The sequence below is a fragment of the Zootoca vivipara genome, chromosome 7 (genome assembly GCF_965207765.1).
Source record: "Zootoca vivipara chromosome 7, rZooViv2.hap1.1, whole genome shotgun sequence".
NCBI classification, from domain to species: domain Eukaryota; kingdom Metazoa; phylum Chordata; class Lepidosauria; order Squamata; family Lacertidae; genus Zootoca; species Zootoca vivipara.
The window spans coordinates 85,349,584-85,368,555 of NC_142590.1; the positions used below are offsets into that span (position 1 = coordinate 85,349,584).

Below are 18,972 nucleotides of genomic sequence, written 5' to 3' on the forward strand. Positions count from 1 at the left end.
GGACTTCAATTTAGATTCGTATGCTATAGAAGAGAGTGTTTACTCAGTGCATCTGCAGGTGCAGAAACTGGCATATGGCTTTGAATGCAGAGTTCCAAGAATTAGAACTTTTGTGCTAAAAATGAGCATGCAGCTCTTTATGGCTCTGGAACTGACCTGAATGCAGATTTCGGAGTCGTCTTAACAGTTTGTGCTCCCTGGAGGGAAAAAGAGGGGAAAGTGATAGCCTCTGCTCCTCTTTTCTCAAGGAGGCACATGCCTGTAGGGATGTAACTAGGTATCATTTCATACCCTGCCTGAAACTGTATCACATGCAACATTGTTTTCCTTCCGCTGCAGTTTCACCTTGGCCAAATACTACCTTAAAAGATATTGGTCAATGCCTAACAGTACCAAAATACAAGAACGGAGATTCCAACAAAACATTAGGAAGAACACTAGGAAGCCTAGAAATGGAGGTTGGGTGGCCATGTCACGAGATTCTTCTGCTGTGATTCCTGTGTTGCAGCGGGTCAGACTAGATAACCCTTGGGGTTCCCTCCCAACTCTGCAGTTCTGTGATTCTATACTCCTGACGGCCAAATCAGTTGCACCCCATTGTGGAATTTTGTAACACAGAATAGGTTTAAATTGGCTGGATTCAAAGGGTCGTATTCAGGGCTGCGCTCCGGCACCTCTCAGGTGGTAAGCACCTGAACAACCTCAGGAAAGCCCCACTGCACTTCCTCCTCACAAGGAGACCCTCCCTGGAACCCGGATCAGACATCCTCTTACAGGCTCCAGAGAGGGTCTCCTTGCAAGCTGGAGATGCAGCGGAGCTTTGCTGGGGCTCTTCTGCCTTCCTGCTTACAGTTGACACATGGGAAACCTGCCCTGTTCTTCCAACTGGAGAGGCAGGGCAGCTTCCTTGACCCACAGAGGTGAGGCACAGGGAAGAAACTTAACTGAGAAAGTCCCCACTTCACTTGCTGCAGCACTTCTCCTTCTAGAAAAACACTGGTTGTATCCAATGTAGCGCCAAGTAGTCCATTCTGTTAGTAGAAGGATTTATACTTGTGCAATGCAACACACCTGCTCTCCTCCCCATGCAGTCCCTAAACATGTTCTGGGGTAAGGTAAAGGTAAAGGGACCCCTGACCACTAGGTCCAGTCACGGACGACTCTGGGGTTGCAGCACTCATCTTGTTTTACTGGCCAAGGGAGCCGGCGTACAGCTTCTGGGTCATGTGGCCAGCATGACTAAGCCGCTTCTGGCGAACCAGAACTGCACACGGAAACGCCGTTTACCTTCCTGCCAGAGCGGTACCTATTTATCTACTTGCACTTTGATGTGCTTTCAAACTGCTAGGTTGGCAGGAGCTGGGACTGAACCATAGCTGCCAAGTTTTCCCTTTTCTCGCGAGGAAGCCTATTCAGCATAAGGGAAAATCCCTTAAAAAAAGGGATAACTTGGCAGCTATGGACTGAACAACGGGAGCTCACCCCATTACGAGGATTCGAACCACCGACCTTCTGATTGGCAAGCCATAGGCTCAGTGGTTTAACCCACAGCGCCACCCGCATCCCTATGTTCTGGGGTAAACCCCCCCAACTCCCCATAGCAGATTTGGGGAGGGCATGGATGCACTGGGGGGAGGAAAGAGGGGAAAGTTTCCTTGCGCAAGCATAAATCCTTATGCTAATGGCGCTGAGCGCATTGGATGATGCCCTATGCTTTTGCCATTAAGAGTGCTGCATAATTTTATATTATTTGCGATAAATATGCCACGGTATATTAAGGAATTCATCCGTCTTGAAGAACCTGCTGTCTCCATTGAGGTTAATATACTGTGCAAAAGTGTTTGTCGCTCCACCCGCATGAAACAAACTGGAAGGATCAGGGCCACTTTTTTAAAGGACTGTAAACTCTCTGCATTCCTCTTTGCACCTATAATATTGAATCAGTTCAGCCCCCCCTCCCCCCACCTTGCACTTACCCATTTTTCCTTGAGCATTTGTGCGCTTGCCAAGTTTTGGATTTAAGGGGGGGGAACCCACAAATTTTTGTAGTCAAGCTGCAGACTCCCAGAAAATAGATATCGCTGACATGCAAACTTAACAATAGATGCGCAATTTAGAAAACCAGGCCTTGTGTCAACTTTGAAGAATGAGGTGAATTTAAAGGCAGTATTTAGGTGCGAGCAAATTCTTTGGATTTTAACAGCATCGGTTTTTCATACTCAGGTCTAGCACTTTGTTCTCCCCCCCCCCCACCTTCTTCTCCAACTCCTGCAGGCACGTAATAGCATCGTCCTAAACGAAAAAGATTCAGGAAACAAAAGATACAGCCTCCATCCCCACTCTTTGCATCTCCTAATCAAGAGCAAGTATCTGATAAGACAGGACACACTTTCTCTTGCTAGCCTTAGATATGGCAAAGTTCCATGTTTTGGTGAAGGTTATTTTAAAAAATGAAGAAAATGGAAACAAATAAGAAGGGGCTCAAGAAGATCTATTATCAGCTTGTTCAGCTGATTTTCCAAAACATTTGGGGCATCTATCTATATCTATCTATCTATCTATCTATCATCTATCTGTCTGTCTATCTATCTATATCATCTATTTATCTATTTACTTGTAGGTCCTGCTTAACAAACACAATGCATTCACAGAAAATCATTTGTTAGGCGAGCATTCGCATAATAAGTCCACAATTTCAATGGGAACACTTCTAAGGTGGGATTTGTGCCCCCCTCACCATGGTTTCTTGCTGAAATCACTGCAGAAAATCACCAAAAGAGAGACAAATATAAACACACACACAGACACAAAACCTGTGTGTGTCTCCTGCTTCCCGATTTGTCCATTTTTTCCTGCTCTCTGATTCATTCAATCTCACTCCCCCTTCCCTCTCCCCATTGTTCCTGCCCCCAAATAGCTGCCACCAACCAGCAAAGCATTAAAAATCCCAAGGAGGTAAGGAAGCCGGCTGTTTGGATAAGTGAATGTTTGGAGTACTTAGTGAGGTTTGAGCATAATCAGTAGCCCCATTTCAGGGGTGGCTCATATTTTTCAGCCCCCAAACTGGATCACCATATATTCTCCAGGGGCTGCAGTGGTGGGTAAATATGGAAAGTAAATTTGATTCAGTTTGCATTTCAAGACAGACTTACTGAATTTGCATTTTCTGAAACAATGTTCATACTGAAATACAGTCATACCTCGGTTTAAGTATGCTTCAGTTTGAGTACTTTCAGTTTAAGTACTCTGTGGACCCGTCTGGAATGGATTAATCCACTTTCCATTACTTTCAATGAGAAAGTTCGCTTCAGGTTAACTATGCTTCAGGTTAAGTACAGACTTACGGAACCAATTACACTCATACTTTGGGTTAAGTACACTTCAGGTTGAGTACTCCACGGACCGCCTGGAATGGATTAATCCACTTTCCATTACTTTCAATGGGAAAGGTCGCTTCAAGTTAAGTACAGACTTCCAGAACCAATTGTGTACCTAAACCAAGGTACCACTGTACAACGGTTCTTTGAAATCCACACTTTCCTCCATTTTATTTGGTTAGGTTGTTGTTTTTTACCAATTTTCCATGGTAATTAATCACCTGGGATTATCACCTGATTGCCATGACGATCCCTGGTGGTTGGGGACAGCAGGAGGGGAAAGTAGGTTTTATCTTCGGGAGGAAATGCTCACTAGTCTGCCAGTGAACTCTCTGAACTTCAGTGATACATTTTTAATACGGCTTACCCTAAATGGCATGAGACCAGGATATCTAAACATGACTAAACATATGATTCTGCCAGTTCACAGAGATCAGGGGGAGAGGTCCTGCTGTGTGTCTCTCCATGGTTAGAAGGATGGTTGGATGAAAGAAAAAAGGGGCTTCTCTTTTGCAACACGCAGCAATGTTGAGCTCCCACCTTGGGATATCAAACTTCCCCCTTATTCACTAGCCCTCCACTGGCCTTTCGGGAACCAAAATGAATTGCTTCATCTGGCCTCTGCATTGGTCTGTGATTGACAGCTGTTGAGTGGAAGGGGCAATTCCCGTTCACACTGCAGTTCCTTTCACACTGCAATACCTACTAGATGCAGCCTGCAGGAGGGGAAACAGCAGTTTTAAACAATTAGAGAGATTTGAGTAGAGCATGAAGGAAGTTGGGAAAGGTTCTGTTGTAACTATGTTAGCTTTTACATGTTAGCTTCTGCGCAATACCAATTTCTGGTGTTTTTCCTTGTTAATTTTTTTTAAAAAAAACTCCTCAGTGTTTTTCCCTTTGCAAACCAGGGGTCAGCAAACTTTTTCAGCTGGGGTCCGGTCTACTGTCCCTCGGACCTTGTGGGGGGGGGGGGCAGACTATATTTTTGTGGGGAAAATGAACGAATTCCTATGCCCCACAAATAACCCAGAGATTCATTTTAAGTAAAAGGACGCATTCTACTCATGTAAAAGCATGCTGATTCTCAGACCATCTGCGGGCCAGATTTAGAAGGCAATTGGGCCTTACTTTGCCTACCCATGTTTTAAACAAACGTTCTTTTCCGCTCAGTGTGTCTCCCCTGTTGCTGCCCTGCCATGACCACTGCTGTAGTGCAAACTGTATCCTCTTTCCATCCCCCTACCCTGCCCTGACTTCATGCAAATTCAGGATTGTGATGCAGCAGCACCAATCTTCCAATGGGGGTGTGGCCTGATGATAATCAAGTGCAAATATAGTATAGAGCAGGCATGGCCAAACTCGGCCCTCCAGCTGTTTTTGGGACTACAATTTCCATCATCCCTGACCACTGGTCCTGTTAGCTAGGGATGATGGGAGTTTTAGTCCCAAAACAGCTGGCGGGCCAAGTTTGGCCATGCCTGGTATAGAGAGATAGCTACCCACAGCCTTTGGCCTGACCCTGAACATATGTATGTTATTTTCTACACAAAAATAACTAATATGCAGTGGTACCTCGCTAGACGAATGCCTCACAAGACGAAAAACTCGCAAAACGAAAGCGTTTTGCAATTTCAATGGAGACTCGCAAGACGAAGTTTCCTATGGCGTGCTTCGCAAGACAATTTTTTTTCGTCCCATAGGGTGCCTCGCAAGACGAATTGTTTTTCATCTTGTGAGGCACCCTATGGGAAACTGCACTTCAATGTGTTCCTATGGGAGCCGCTTCGCAAAATGAATTTTTCGCTATACGAAGCGACTTGCGGGAAGAAATAAATTTGTCTCGCGAGGCGCCACTGTATTTTGAAGTGGCTTTGGCCCTGCACATTCTTCAGAATTTAATGGTAAACACTGTGTGTTGCAAATGCCAAGAAGTGAAAAGGCAGCTAAATAATAATAATAATAATAATAATAATAATAATAATAATAAATTGATTCCTTGTGAAAACGGAATTGGTATTTACACGTCACTGTTCAGCAGACCACAATTTCAGAGCTAAATGCTAGGCTGCAAAAAAACAAACCCCAAAACGTTACAAAAAAATCTTTAATCTATCTTTTTTTAAATGATCGCAGAATTGTGTTAAAAGAAAGAGTTAGACTTTATGACATCAATGTGAAGATAAGTACCTAAGATAGATCTAAATGTCGCATCTTGAACGGCTGTCCTTTTTTAAAGCGCCACACCAGAAATTGTAAATCAGGTGGAATACGTGGAATTCTCATCCAGGCTGTTGCCTTGATGCCAATCCCTGGCACAGCTGATAGAGAAGGAGGAAAGGGGATCATCACCTCTGATATTGTACGAATGCATTTAAATATTTGTTGGTTTTCTTCTCACGAGACTGCTGCAATCAGTTTTAAATCAGTCAGATAAAATCTAGGCATGGAGGGTGTGCGGTGGGTGATAGGAACCTTTAATATAAATGCCACCAACATATAACACCTTGTTTGTGGGAGTTGCACTGTCTACCAATCGTCTGCTGGGTTAAGCTCAAGGTTTTGTCACCAACATGTAATATTAGATACAGTTCAATACCAGGTTACATGAGAGTCTGCGCTATCCCTTATACAGTACACCCAGTTTAATCACTCTGCTCTGCAGAGTAGTTTCTCCTTAAAGTCTGCTTCAGAAAAATGTGGAGCAGAGCCTTTGGCTGCCCCTGTTCTGTGGGAAAGCGTCCCTGTTGAAATATAACAAGCACCCACTAACTGCACCTTCTGAAAACAACTGGAGACATTTTTGTTTTGTCCACCAGGATGATTCAGATTGAGCAACAAAGCCAAAGGGTGGGAGGGAGGGAAGTCCATATGCTCAGCAGAGCGATTGGTATTGAGAAGGGAGAATATATGTTGGATATAATTTATTTTGTTTATTTGGAAATTTTAATAAAATGATTATTAAAAACAAAACAAAGAAAAGACAAAAAAGAAAAGAAAAGGTCTCTTGGTCTTAGATGTTCACTAAAAATAGCTTTTAAAACAGTATAAAAACATTTTAAAAGCTATTTTTAGCTGATTTCTGGTAGGCTTGTAAATTGCCTTTTAAAAAGGTGATTTTTAACCAATATCATTATTGTTATGAGGTCGTGTTCCACTAAGATCTGCTCTGAGAAGGCCCATTGATTGAAATTAACAAACCTAAGTTAGTCATGTCCATTCATTTCAGTGGGTCTACTCTGAGTAGATCTAGCATTGGCTGCAATTCTTTGGGAGGGATTCAACTAATGAGTCCTGTTATATATTCAGTGGTCTGTGTTTGCTTGAGCTTGAATATGGACTAAGGATTCTGAGCCCCTGTGTTCTGATTCGATACATGATATCCAATCACAGAACATTTCAGGATTTAGGCCTCTGAGTTATGATTTGCAGCTTGGAAGTTTAGACAGTCAATCACGTTGGGAGTGGGAGTGGCTCAGGCCTCCAGAAATGTATATAAGCAGTTGCTTTGCCCCTGTTGCCCAGTTCTGTTAATCCAATAAAGGTTCTTGCTGTTATCACTATATCTTGCCCACCTATACTTCAAGTCCTTTCACCAGAAGCTAAGCACAAGGAAGGACTCTCACTTGCACAAAATGGGGATTTACCTGCTCCCTCTGTGCCCCCCGAAATCAGTTCTGGAGAGATCAGGAGAATGCCTGGAACAGAATGTGGGAGAGAGTGTAATCGTTCCATCTGGCAAGCCTTTTGTTTGCTTTAAAATGCTTTTAATTATATCCTTCAAAAGATATTGGTGGCTTTGAAGTCTTTTGGATATATCGATGAAATTAAAGAACAGAGTGTGTTTGGGAGCGCGGGTGAGCTGCCCAAATTGCAGCCAAAGGTCTAAAACGACTTAGGCTGACTCTTGAGGCCTTTACACCAGGGGAGAGGACACTTTATCAGCCTGAGGGCCACATTCCCTTTCAGGGGCCACATGCCCATTGTGGACAGGGTTGGCAGAGCAACGGGTGCACAGGTGGCCACATTCCACCCAGGCAAAACTCAGTGGTTTCTATATAAACCATGCACCCTACATACATCTCTCCATCCATCAGGGAGGCAAGAGTTATTATCACAGTTGAAAAACACATTCCAGGCAGGCAAAAACACGCAAGCAAAGTTTGAAGAAGGGCTGGTGAAGGTGTGGCTTACTGAAGGGGTGTGGCCAAAGGTGAATCTCGGGGCCGGAGAGAGGGGAATGGAGGGCTTCATTTTGCCCCCAGGCCTGAGATTTTCCACCTGCAGTCTATGCTGTAGCACAGTGGTTCCCAACCTTTTCAATATGGCGACCCACCAATCCAAATTTGCTTGGTGTTGTGGCCCATTGATTTATCATCACATGAATTTTATACCATAGGTCTTCGGTACATGTTTAACTGAAATATTGCCAATTTTATAACCATGGCTTGAGGCACCCAAGCAAAAATGTACATAACGCCCCTATTAATGTGAAATTTGTTGTCCTTACAAAGTTATTCACAGTTTTGTTTATGGGAATGTAAGAACACCAACTATCTGATTGCTGGATACCCAGAAGGGAGCTGTAATAGTCACCTAAAACAACTCCCTTGTGGTGAACATCCACCACATCTGCCACCAGCCAGCAGAGATTGGTTCCCAAGTGTTAAAACATAAGTCTTAAGACTTTCTGATGTTCCACTGCAAGTTGTAAGAGGTTTGGATACACAGTGTAAGCATAGCTGACAAGTTTTCCCTTTTCTCGCGAGGAAGCCTATTCAGCATAATGGAAAATCCCTTAAAAAGGGGGATAACTTGGCAGCTATGAGTGTAAGTGGTATTCATCATATTTGTTAAGGATTAAAAGCCATTGTTTTTGGTTTACTTCAAAAGCCCCACCACCAGCTTGCAGGGGCCTCACCACCCATGTGTGGGTCATGACCCACAGGTTGGGAAATGCTACTATAGCATACCCACAATAACACCTGGCTTTGGAGGGAGGGCATGAAGCAAACTGAGAGTACAAGTTCTATAGAACCTTCAAAGAACAAGTCACCTCTTAATGTGCTGGTCCTTAGGCACCTGAGTTATACCTGAGTATTTGCAAGCTCTGGGCCTCAGACATGAGCCCTTTCTTTGTCTGTCAAGCAACCTTAATAACTATATGATATCCAAAAAAATAATAATGGTGGGGTGTGTGTGGAGATTTTCCCAGAGAAATGCTGTGACAAATTGTAAAGACACATTGAAATGGTAATTTTCTGAATGGCTCAATAAAATCAGCTTAACACACAAGCATGAAAAAGTTAGTGTTCAGGGAGGGGGGAAGCTTCGTTCAAATTTCTCACATATTGGGGCATGCCTCACTGGTGATTTAATTAGAGATAACTGAAGAGGCTTATCTGAAATTGCTATGCCTTATGAATCCGGGCTCAAGACATTCAAATGAAATATCATTTGATGGCTAATATTTTACAGATCACCTCTTACTTTTCATCACTTCCCAAAAATAATTGGGGTATTCTCTGCTTTTCAGGGGTATCTTTAATTTCCTGAATGCACAGACTAGGTGTTCTTTTTGTTTTGTTTTTATCCTTCTACGCTTTAGCTCATTACTTCCTATTTGAGCTAAAATGTCATTGCACTTCCAACTACAGTGATATCCACTAGGCAGCTGAATTTGTTAGGCAGCCAAAGATCTCAGTAGCAACATTGATGAGATCTACTGAGCTAGGTATCATCAACTAACTGGCAGCCTGCAGGCCACTTTCTGAGTGGTGCTGGTTGGCCTTTCAGAAGGAAGGAATAACCCCCCCCCCTCCTCTTATAATCATCTTCAGGCTGGGGTGGGAATTACAAAAGGTCACTTGGCTGTGGCGATGGGGTTGGGGGACACGGAGAAGAAGCTACTGCAAGAGGAATTCTTCTCTAATCACAACAAATGCAATCTTCTCAAAGTGGCTTTCCATAAAAACTGAAGTAGGTACGTTCATTACACCAATGGTACCTGGAGCAGCTGGCATGCTAATCTTTGCTCCTTTGTGTTCACACTTATCTCAGTCTTAGCTTTATTTATCTCTTTCACATTTCCTATAATAGGGAACAGGCCTCACAATGAGGGTTTGCACATACAGTTGTACCTTGGTTCTTGAACGTACTGATCTGTTCCGGAAGTCCATTTGACTTCTGATTGGCTGCAGTAGCTTCCTGCACTCAAGTCGAAGCTGCGGCAGACGTTCCGCTTCCCAAAAACGTTCAAAAACCGGAACACTTACTTCTGGGTTTTGCCGTTCAAGAGCCAAAACATACGAGTACCAAGGCATTCAAGAACCAAGGTATGACTGTATCTGCAATTTTGGATGGGAGAGAGGTGCAAAAAACAGAATTCTGGAGACAATGGTACATTCCCCCTTCTCTCTCTTTTTGTCACATTCAACATGGTTGAGTCTTTACCCTGTTGAAGGTAACTGAAGATTCAGGCTGTTGTTCTTGGTCATAGCAACTCCTTCGTCATCCTCCGGTCTCCTTATGTTAGTGAAAAAGCACTGAAACATTGTTGGATCCAGTCCATTTGTCCTTGCATATTACATCAACACCAGGCCATAAGATGACTCATTCTCCAAAGCGAGCTCCATATAGCTCAGTGGAAGGGAACATACTCTGCAGGGAAGAGGTCCGAGGTTCAATCCTGGCATCACCAGATAGCTTTGGGAAAGACCTTAAAACCTTGGCTAGCTGCTGTCAGACAATGGTAGGTGATTTTGATCCAGATGAAACCTGTGGTCTAGTTTGGTAAGGTGACCTTTCCAGTCCTGAATGTGTTCCATCATGGATATCACCTGTAGCTCAATTTTATAAAGTTGTGTTCAGCTGGTTTACACTCTATCTTCTACCCCTTCCCACTGCTTAGACCAGGCATAGGCAACCTCGGCCCTTCAGATGTTTTGGGACTACAACTCCCATCATACCTGACCACTGGTCCTGTTAGCTAGGGATGATAGAAGTTGTAGTCCCAAAACATCTGGAGGGCCGAGTTTGCCTATGCCTGGCTTAGATGTCTTGCAAGACTATAGGTACCCATATACAGCGGAACCTCAGTTTATGAACACCTCGGTTTACGAATTTTTGGTTTACGAACGCCGTGGACCCACCTGGAACGGATTAATTCACTTTCCATTACTTTCAATGGGAAAGTTCGCTTCAGTTTATGAACACTTCAGTTTATGAACAGACTTCCGGAACCAATTACACCCATGCTTCGGGTTAAGTACGCTTCAGGTTGAGTACTCCACAGACCGTCTAGAACAGATTAATGCACTTTCCATTACTTTCAATGGGAAAGTTCGCTTCAATTTATGAACGCTTCAGTTTATGAACAGACTTCCGGAACCAATTGTGTTCATAAACTGAGGTACTACTGTATTCCGGCATATAACACAACTGGGTGTATAAGATGACCCCCAACTTTTCCACTTAAAATATAGAGTTTGGGATATACTCGCCGTATAAGAAATACGACCCAGCGTATAAGACGACCCCCGACTTTTGAGAAGATTTTCCTGGGTTAAAAAGTAGTCTTATACGCAGGAATATACAGTATCTACAGAATGATTGTACCTCATTGATAGCACTTCTGCCATGCATGTAGAGACAGGTTCAATCCTCAGCATCTCTAGGTATGGCTGGGAATGCCCCATCTAAAACCTTGAAGAGTTTCTGCCAGTCTCAGTAGACAGTACTGAGCTAGATGGGCCACTGACAACTTTCTATGTTCCTAAGAGACATTGGTTCTTGTGCTGTTATTGAGATATGCAGGGGGCTTTCCTAGCTAGCACTGCACAGATACATATACAGTGGTACCTTAGTTCTCAAACGCCTTGGTACTCAAACAACTTGAAACCCCAACACTGCAAACCCGGAAGTAAGTGTTCCTTACTTTTTTCGGAAACTGAAAGTGCTCTGTTTTGAGTGCTACGCTTCTATTTTGAGTGTTACTCTGGGGCCTGTCTGTTTTGGCTATTTATTTTTGTTTTTTGTGACTGTGTGGAACCCAGTTCAGCTACTGATTGATTGATTGTGTGACTGCAGTACATTGTTTATTGCTTTCATTTTATTGATCAATGGTCTCGTTAGATAGTAAAATCCATTTTAAATTGCTGTTTTAGGGGTTGCTTTTAAAAGTCTGGAACGAATTAATCCATTTTTGCATTACTTTCTATGGGAAAGCGCACCTTGGTTTTGGAACGCTTTGGTTTTGGAATGGACTTCCAGAACTGATTAAGTTTCAGAACCACGGTACCACAGTATAAATATATCATTATTAGTGTTTGAAAAATCGGCGCTTTCATAAGTGACCTGGATTTGGGTGGAGGGGGTAGGCGGACAAGAATGGCGAGATAGTGAAGTTTTTTTTGGGGGGGGAACAAACTTTTTTTAAATAAAACTTTTCAGATTTCTTATCTTGGGTCAGCTGTTGGAAGCTTTTTCTCCTGCAATGTTCTTTGAACAACAGACAAGCCAAAAGAGCAAAAGTCAGGGGGCGGGCGGGCTGCAGAACAGAAGGCAAGATTACTGGAATAGCCACCTTCAAACAGCTTCGCCCAGCAAGGCCCTTTGCAATGCAATGCAAGGGGGCTTTGCCATAGCAAGCACTTAGAAGACAGTCGCCTTGCTATCAAAAAGTCTTTTCCGCAGACTTGCGTGACCTTCTCTTGCAGTTCAGCTTTCAGCTTCAGATGAAAGTTTGCATAACTGCATCATGGGTTCCCGAATTACTTTTGACACAGAAACCATGGCGTCTTTGCGGTGCCCTAGCTGGAGGCAAGACAGTGAGACAAGAGCAGCAAACGTCTCTGACAGTCCCAGGTTGTGACGACCTCTGAGCCCAGCCAGTGCTTTGTAGGGGTCATGCTGAAAACAAGGTAGAAGAGAGCTCCGCAAAGTTTAAATGGGAGGAAGAAATTGTACAGGAAAGCAGAGAGATGCCGTGGTTCTTTGATGGAATGGGAGGGCAGGGAGGAGAGAGCATTTCCCCCTCCCGCTTCACTTCTGTTATCAATAGAAGTTTTGTCCGGGTTAAGTTCTGGGGTTCAGACCTAAATCCAAAATCTTGTATACTCAAAACCCATCGGGTTATATGGCAAGCAGGGTTGTCAATGTCCCTACCCCCTTTTAATTTTTTAATACATTTTTTGCAACACACGTATGTGCACAAGTTAAACACATGTAAGCTGTGGGCCTGCTGTACTGAGTGGGAATTGGAGAGGGGTTTGGTTCAGTCCACATTTAAAGGGAAATCTATCAAATTTGCATTTCCCAAAACAATATGTGAACCAAAACGCAGCCGTCTTTCAAAATTCACACTTACCTGAATATTGTGATTCATATATTAAGGGAATGGGTGCATAAAGATGCATTTATTTGTGAAAGCGACATAGAAAAATGCATGATATGTGGGGAAATTCCTCGCAAAATGGGCTTGAGTCAAAACCCACATGTAAGATAAAATCGCTCAACTTCAGGGTGATATTGACATATCCCCCTCAACCCCTGTCCCTCCTGGCTCATCAAATCTAGCAGAAAGAAACTATCTGGTTGGGTCCAGAGTGTGGTTAACACTTTGCTGCAGAAGGAAGTGCTTCGTGCTGCACTGAAAGAAGCAGTGTTGCAACCACTCCTAAAGAAACTGGTTCTGGACCCTTTGGATGGGAACAGCTATCAGTCAATTGCCAATACCTGCTTTGGGGGGAAGGTGGCGGACGCAGCTGCAAGTATTCTTGGAGGGTGCAGATTACTCAATTTGGGTTCAGGCTTGGCCACGAAACTGAGTTGACCTTGGTCACCCTGGTGGATGACCTTTGCAGAGAGTGGGGTGGTAGGGTTTGACTTTGCTCCTGCTTCTTGAGCTCCCATTGGTATTTGATACCATCTACCATGGGATCCTCCTGAACCGGCTCTGGGGAATGGGAATCGGTGGCCCTGTATTACCTTGGTTCCAATCCTACCTCCAGGACTGAGTCCAAAGAGTAGCATTGGGAGAGTGGCTTTCAGGAGATGATCTTTTCCCAGCGTCTTGTCCCCAGACATCTCTAGGAGGCTGCTTTCAGCTTTGTGGGTCTGATCAGCTTCAAAAATAAAACTTGCTTTTGTTCATTCCTAATCATCTGTGGCTGATGATCCCAGTCAATAGCAGATGGGACATCCTGGCTCTCTGAGGAAATTCAATTTTCAGCGATTCCTAGTAAAGGAGACACTTTGAAATGATAAGGCCAATAAGTCATTTGTTGCGTCAAGATTCCCTTCCCTTTCTAAAGTTCCACATCAATATTAGCAGCTCATTTAATGGATTTTCATCTGCCTAAGTGAACTCACTGAGCTGGTGTTGCAGGTATTTATAGCTGTTTGCCTGATAATTGCTCTGATAATTCTCCTTTTTTATTTTGGCTTCCATAAGGGGAAAGCAGACCCTCTTATACCTCCAGGAAAAACAATACCACAACAAAAAGTCACTGCCCACCCTTCCCCTCACCCTGTCACATTATATAGCTAGTGTTTTCCAGGAGATTTTAGCTCTGTGTCCATGGATGTAACCCCTTTTCAAGACCAGTCCAAGCAGAAGTCGACTGGGAACTGGCAAGGAGGCAGCAAGGAGGCTATTTTAGTGGTACACAAAGCTCTGGTCTCCAGCAGAGTGGAATGATCAGGCGGCTGAGGAGAAGCCAACATATATTCAATTTTCTCCACCTGCCTAATGATAGGGCTGGCCCTTTTTATCCCCAAAACAGTCCAGGGAGGCAAAGTTTTTATCAATATGAAATTGCTGCTTGTTTTTTTTAATATATCAAGGTTTTTTCTATATTTTATGTTTAATTGTTACATTTGCTTTGCATATACGAAATTGTGTAATTGTTTCGATTGCTAATGTTTGTACCGTGAAATCGCTCTGAGATGTTTTGTGGGAAGCAATTTGGAAATGGAATCAGATAATGAATGGATGGATGGAGGCAGGCAGGCATGCATATGCAAGGGTAAAGCGTTAACAAAAAAATGCAAATGAAAATAACATAAAAATTCATTATTTGGGGGGGGAGAATCGCTTTGCAAAAAAAAGGGTGCAGTAAGCAAAATGGTGTGCAAATACATGTGTATTAGGAGAAATTTGCAGTAAAATGCCAATGAATTTTCATGAGGAGTTTGGGTTCTTTTATTTAAAAAAAATGCAAACTGGTGTGGAAACATGGAGAATTGAAATTAAGACAAGGGAAAAAAGAAACTGAATTTGACAGATTAACTCATCCCTTATTTGGCCTAGCCATAGCCACAATGATGAAGATAGTTAAACTAGCTCTCCCTCACACAATTCTAACTATGTGAGGAAACTGAACACCCAAATAGGACTTACAGGATTCATGTAAACACGGCTTGCAAGTTTTATTCACCTCACATACAACTTACTATTTTCAGAAAAGTTTCCATTAGAACCAGCTAGGTATTAATGCATCATTTATTGTGAGGAGAGACAGAGACAAATAAAGAATGAAGCTTTTTTTTTTGCTCTCTCTTGTGTTTACAGGGGAGAGAAAAGTTTCTCCTAAGAAAACATTTTGCAGCGGAGATAGATCTCAACAGAGTGATATTTTTCTTTTTTTAAAAAAAAATGAAGCTGCAGAAAAGTATGGAGAGACAGAAAGAACATTTCACATTCTTGTCCCCTTTGTTGTTTCCCCTTCCAGAAAGTTCAGCAGTACACAGTCATCGTTCAGGCCACAGATATGGAAGGAAATCTTAACTACGGTCTCTCGAACACAGCGACGGCAATCATTATGGTGACAGATGTGAATGACAACCCACCCGAATTCACTGCCAGCACCGTAAGTATCAATACATCAGCGCAATGATGTATGGACACACAACGTGTTTGTAATTCATGGACATTTGATACGGCTCGTCTCCGTTTGCTGGTTTGGCAGATAGAAAGAACTTGATAGATAACTGTGTAACAAAGACTTTCAGCAAATAAAAATTGGGGGGTTGGGGGAGAAAGAGAGAGAGGGGGAGATGTGAGAAATGATTCATGAAGAAGCTCAGCTATCTGGCTACCAGTTTGCTCTGAAGTGGAATACTGAGAAAATGAAAAGATTGTGGAAATATATATTCTCTCCATGTCATGAGATGTTCTCCTCCTCCTCCTCCTCCTCCTCCTCCTCCTCCTCCTCCTCCTCCTCCTCCTCCTCCTCCTCCATCATTATATTCTGCTTCCTCTCCTTTCTCTTCTTCTTCCTCCTATGTTCACTATTCTGGCTACTTGTTGTTGTTGTTTAGTCGTTTAGTCGTGTCCGACTCTTCGTGACCCCATGGACCATAGCACGCCAGGCACTCCTGTCTTCCACTGCCTCCCGCAGTTTGGTCAAACTCATGTTGGTAGCTTCGAGAACACTGTCCAACCATCTCGTCCTCTGTCGTCCTCTTCTCCTAGTGCCCTCCATCTTTCCCAACATCAAGGTCTTTTCCAAGGATTCTTCTCTTCTCATGAGGTGGCCAAAGTATTGGAGCCTCAGCTTCACGATCTGTCCTTCCAGTGAGCACTCAGGGCTGATTTCCTTAAGAATGGATAGGTTTGATCTTCTTGCAGTCCATGGGACTCTCAAGAGTCTCCTCCAGCACCATAATTCAAAAGCATCAATTCTTCGGCGATCAGCCTTCTTTATGGTCCAGCTCTCACTTCCATACATCACTACTGGGAAAACCATAGCTTTAACTATACGGACCTTTGTCGGCAAGGTGATGTCTCTGCTTTTCAAGATGCTGTCTAGGTTTGTCATTGCTTTTCTCCCAAGAAGCAGGCGTCTTTTAATATCGTGACTGCTGTCACCATCTGCAGTGATCAAGGAGCCCAAGAAAGTAAAATCTCTCACTGCCTCCATTTCTTCCCCTTCTATTTGCCAGGAGGTGATGGGACCAGTGGCCATGATCTTGGTTTTTTTTGATGTTGAGCTTCAGACCATATTTTGTGCTCACCTCTTTCACCCTCATTAAAAGGTTCTTTAATTCCTCCTCACTTTCTGCCATCAAGGTTGTGTCATCTGCATATCTGAGGTTGTTGATATTTCTTCCGGCAATCTTAATTCCGGCTTGGGATTCATCTAGTCCAGCCTTTCGCATGATGAATTCTGCATATAAGTTAAATAAGCAGGGAGACAATATACAACCTTGTCGTACTCCTTTCCCAATTTTGAACCAATCAGTTGTTCCATATCCAGTTCAAACTGTAGCTTCTTGTCCCACATAGAGATTTCTCAGGAGACAGATGAGGTGATCAGGCACTCCCATTTCTTTAAGAACTTGCCATAGTTTGCTGTGGTCGACACAGTCAAAGGCTTTTGCATAGTCAATGAAGCAGAAGTAGACATTTTTCTGGAACTCTCTAGCTTTCTCCATAATCCAGCGCATGTTTGCTATTTGGTCTCTGGTTCCTCTGCCCCTTCGAAATCCAGCTTGCACTTCTGGGAGTTCTCGGTCCACATACTGCCTAAGCCTGCCTTGTAGAATTTTAAGCATAACCTTGCTAGCGTGTGAAATGAGCACAATTGTGCGGTAGTTGGAGCATTCTTTGGCACTGCCCTTCTTTGGAATTGGGATGTAGACTGATCTTCTCCAATCCTCTGGCCATTGCTGAGTTTTCCAAACTTGCTGGCATATTGGGTGTAGCACCTTAACAGCATCATCTTTTAAAATTTTAAATAGTTCAACTGGAATATCATCACTTCCACTGGCCTTGTTATTAGCAATGCTTTCTAAGGCCCATTTGACTTCACTCTCCAAGATGTCTGGCTCAAGGTCAGCAACCACACTACCTGAGGTGTACGAGACCTCCATATCTTTCTGGTATAATTCCTCTGTGTATTCTTGCCACCTCTTCTTGATGTCTTCTGCCTCTGTTAGGTCCTTACCACTTTTGTCCTTTATTATGGTAATCTTTGTACGAAATGTTCCTTTCATATCTCCTGGCTACTTAGGCACCACCAACAAATAGTGGAGACACATCGCTGAAAAAGAAGACAAAAGAAGCCACATATTTGCATTTAAATGGCATTTAAATTTTTGTTGTTATTGTTTAAATTTATATCCCACCTTCCTCCTGAAGGACCCCAGAGTGGCAAACAAACAATTGACAGAACAATAAAAATGCTTAAAAACAATGGCCGGTATTCAATTCGGTTTCCCTCAGAGTCGACCCGCTGAAATCAGTGAACTTGACTAAGTCAAGGTCCATCCATTTTGATGGGGTTGCTCTGAGGAAAACCCACTTGAATGCCACCTGGCTCCAATACAGATGAAGTCTGTGAAATATGTCTACCTAAAAGGATTGTTGGAAGAGGGAGACCTTCAGCAGGTGCTGAAAAGATAGCGCCCATCTGATATATAACAGGAGGGAGTTCCAAAAGGTAGGTGCCACCAGTGGTGGACCTACATTTTGAGGGCCCTGAAGCTTGTACTGCCATGGGGGCCCCTTCGCAACCAGCAATGAGGTCTGGGTAACCACTGTTATCTGGGTAACTGGGGTTGTTCCATGACAGATCAACACACCTTTACAACATCTGTGCTACTGACTCTTTGGGATTGTTGAAATACAGGCAACAACAAAAATAATCAATTTGAGTTGTGTGACTCAAATTGGGTCGACTAGACCCAATTTTTTAAAGCAACGTGGACTAAAGACGCTTCTGGGACCACTCTGGGATTAGGGCTCCTGAAGCTTTTAAGCTTCATTAGTTTCACAGTAGACCCACCCCTGGGTGCCACAATGGACTTCCCTTTTTATGAAAAAAATTCTTTATTGAAATTCATTAATGTCATTACAGATTTAACTTCACACACACACACACACACACACACACACACACACACACACACACATATATATATATATACACTTAAATTAGTTTAACATAAAATGTTAATTTAACCTTCGAATTCCACTTAGATATCAGCTAAGCTAAAATCATATAATGTTACATTAAAAAAACCAAACAAAAACTAACTAAAGTAAAATAAATATAAACTTCCCATCATTTCCCGATATAGTTGACATTTGTGATTTTGAATGTACTTATAATTATTACCTTACATTTAATAAACTGTGTGCTGCTCTGGTTCGCCAGAAGTGGCTTAGTCATTCTGGCCACATGACCCGGAAGCTGTCTGCAGACAAACGCCGGCTCCCTCAGCCTATAGAGCGAGATGAGCGCCGCAACCCCAGAGTCGTCCGCAACTGGACCTAATGGTCAGGGGTCCCTTTACCTTTAATCCTTTCTTACAACCTAGCATACCGATTTTCCTTTATTTCTTAATATTTTATGTACACAAAGGTCATTCAAACACTACCATAGATAATATGTTGCTGTTATTTTTTGTAAGTATCTCTTAAAAATTTCCCATTTTTGAGAAAGTAATTGTTTCGTATTACCTGTTAACCTATTTGTTAATTGAGCCATTTCCACATAGTCTACTAATTTATTTTGCCATTCTGTTAGCGTTGGTATCTTTCCCCCTTTCCATTTAGATGCTATTAATAGGCGGGCAGCCACTGTTCCATATA

At 43.0% G+C, this 18,972-nt stretch overlaps 1 protein-coding gene across 5 annotated transcripts in view; it reads left to right on the top strand.

The window, feature by feature from the left end:
* The window catches only part of CDH4 (cadherin 4), a 747,009-nt gene that overhangs the window by 654,195 nt on the left and 73,842 nt on the right, over nucleotides 1-18,972 (top strand). For all 5 annotated transcript variants that reach the window (XM_088674703.1, XM_035121942.3, XM_088674704.1 and 2 more), the window contains one exon: nucleotides 15,107-15,244. In XM_088674703.1, the coding sequence (XP_088530829.1) occupies nucleotides 15,107-15,244 (138 nt within the window). The remainder of the gene's footprint in view (nucleotides 1-15,106; nucleotides 15,245-18,972) is intronic.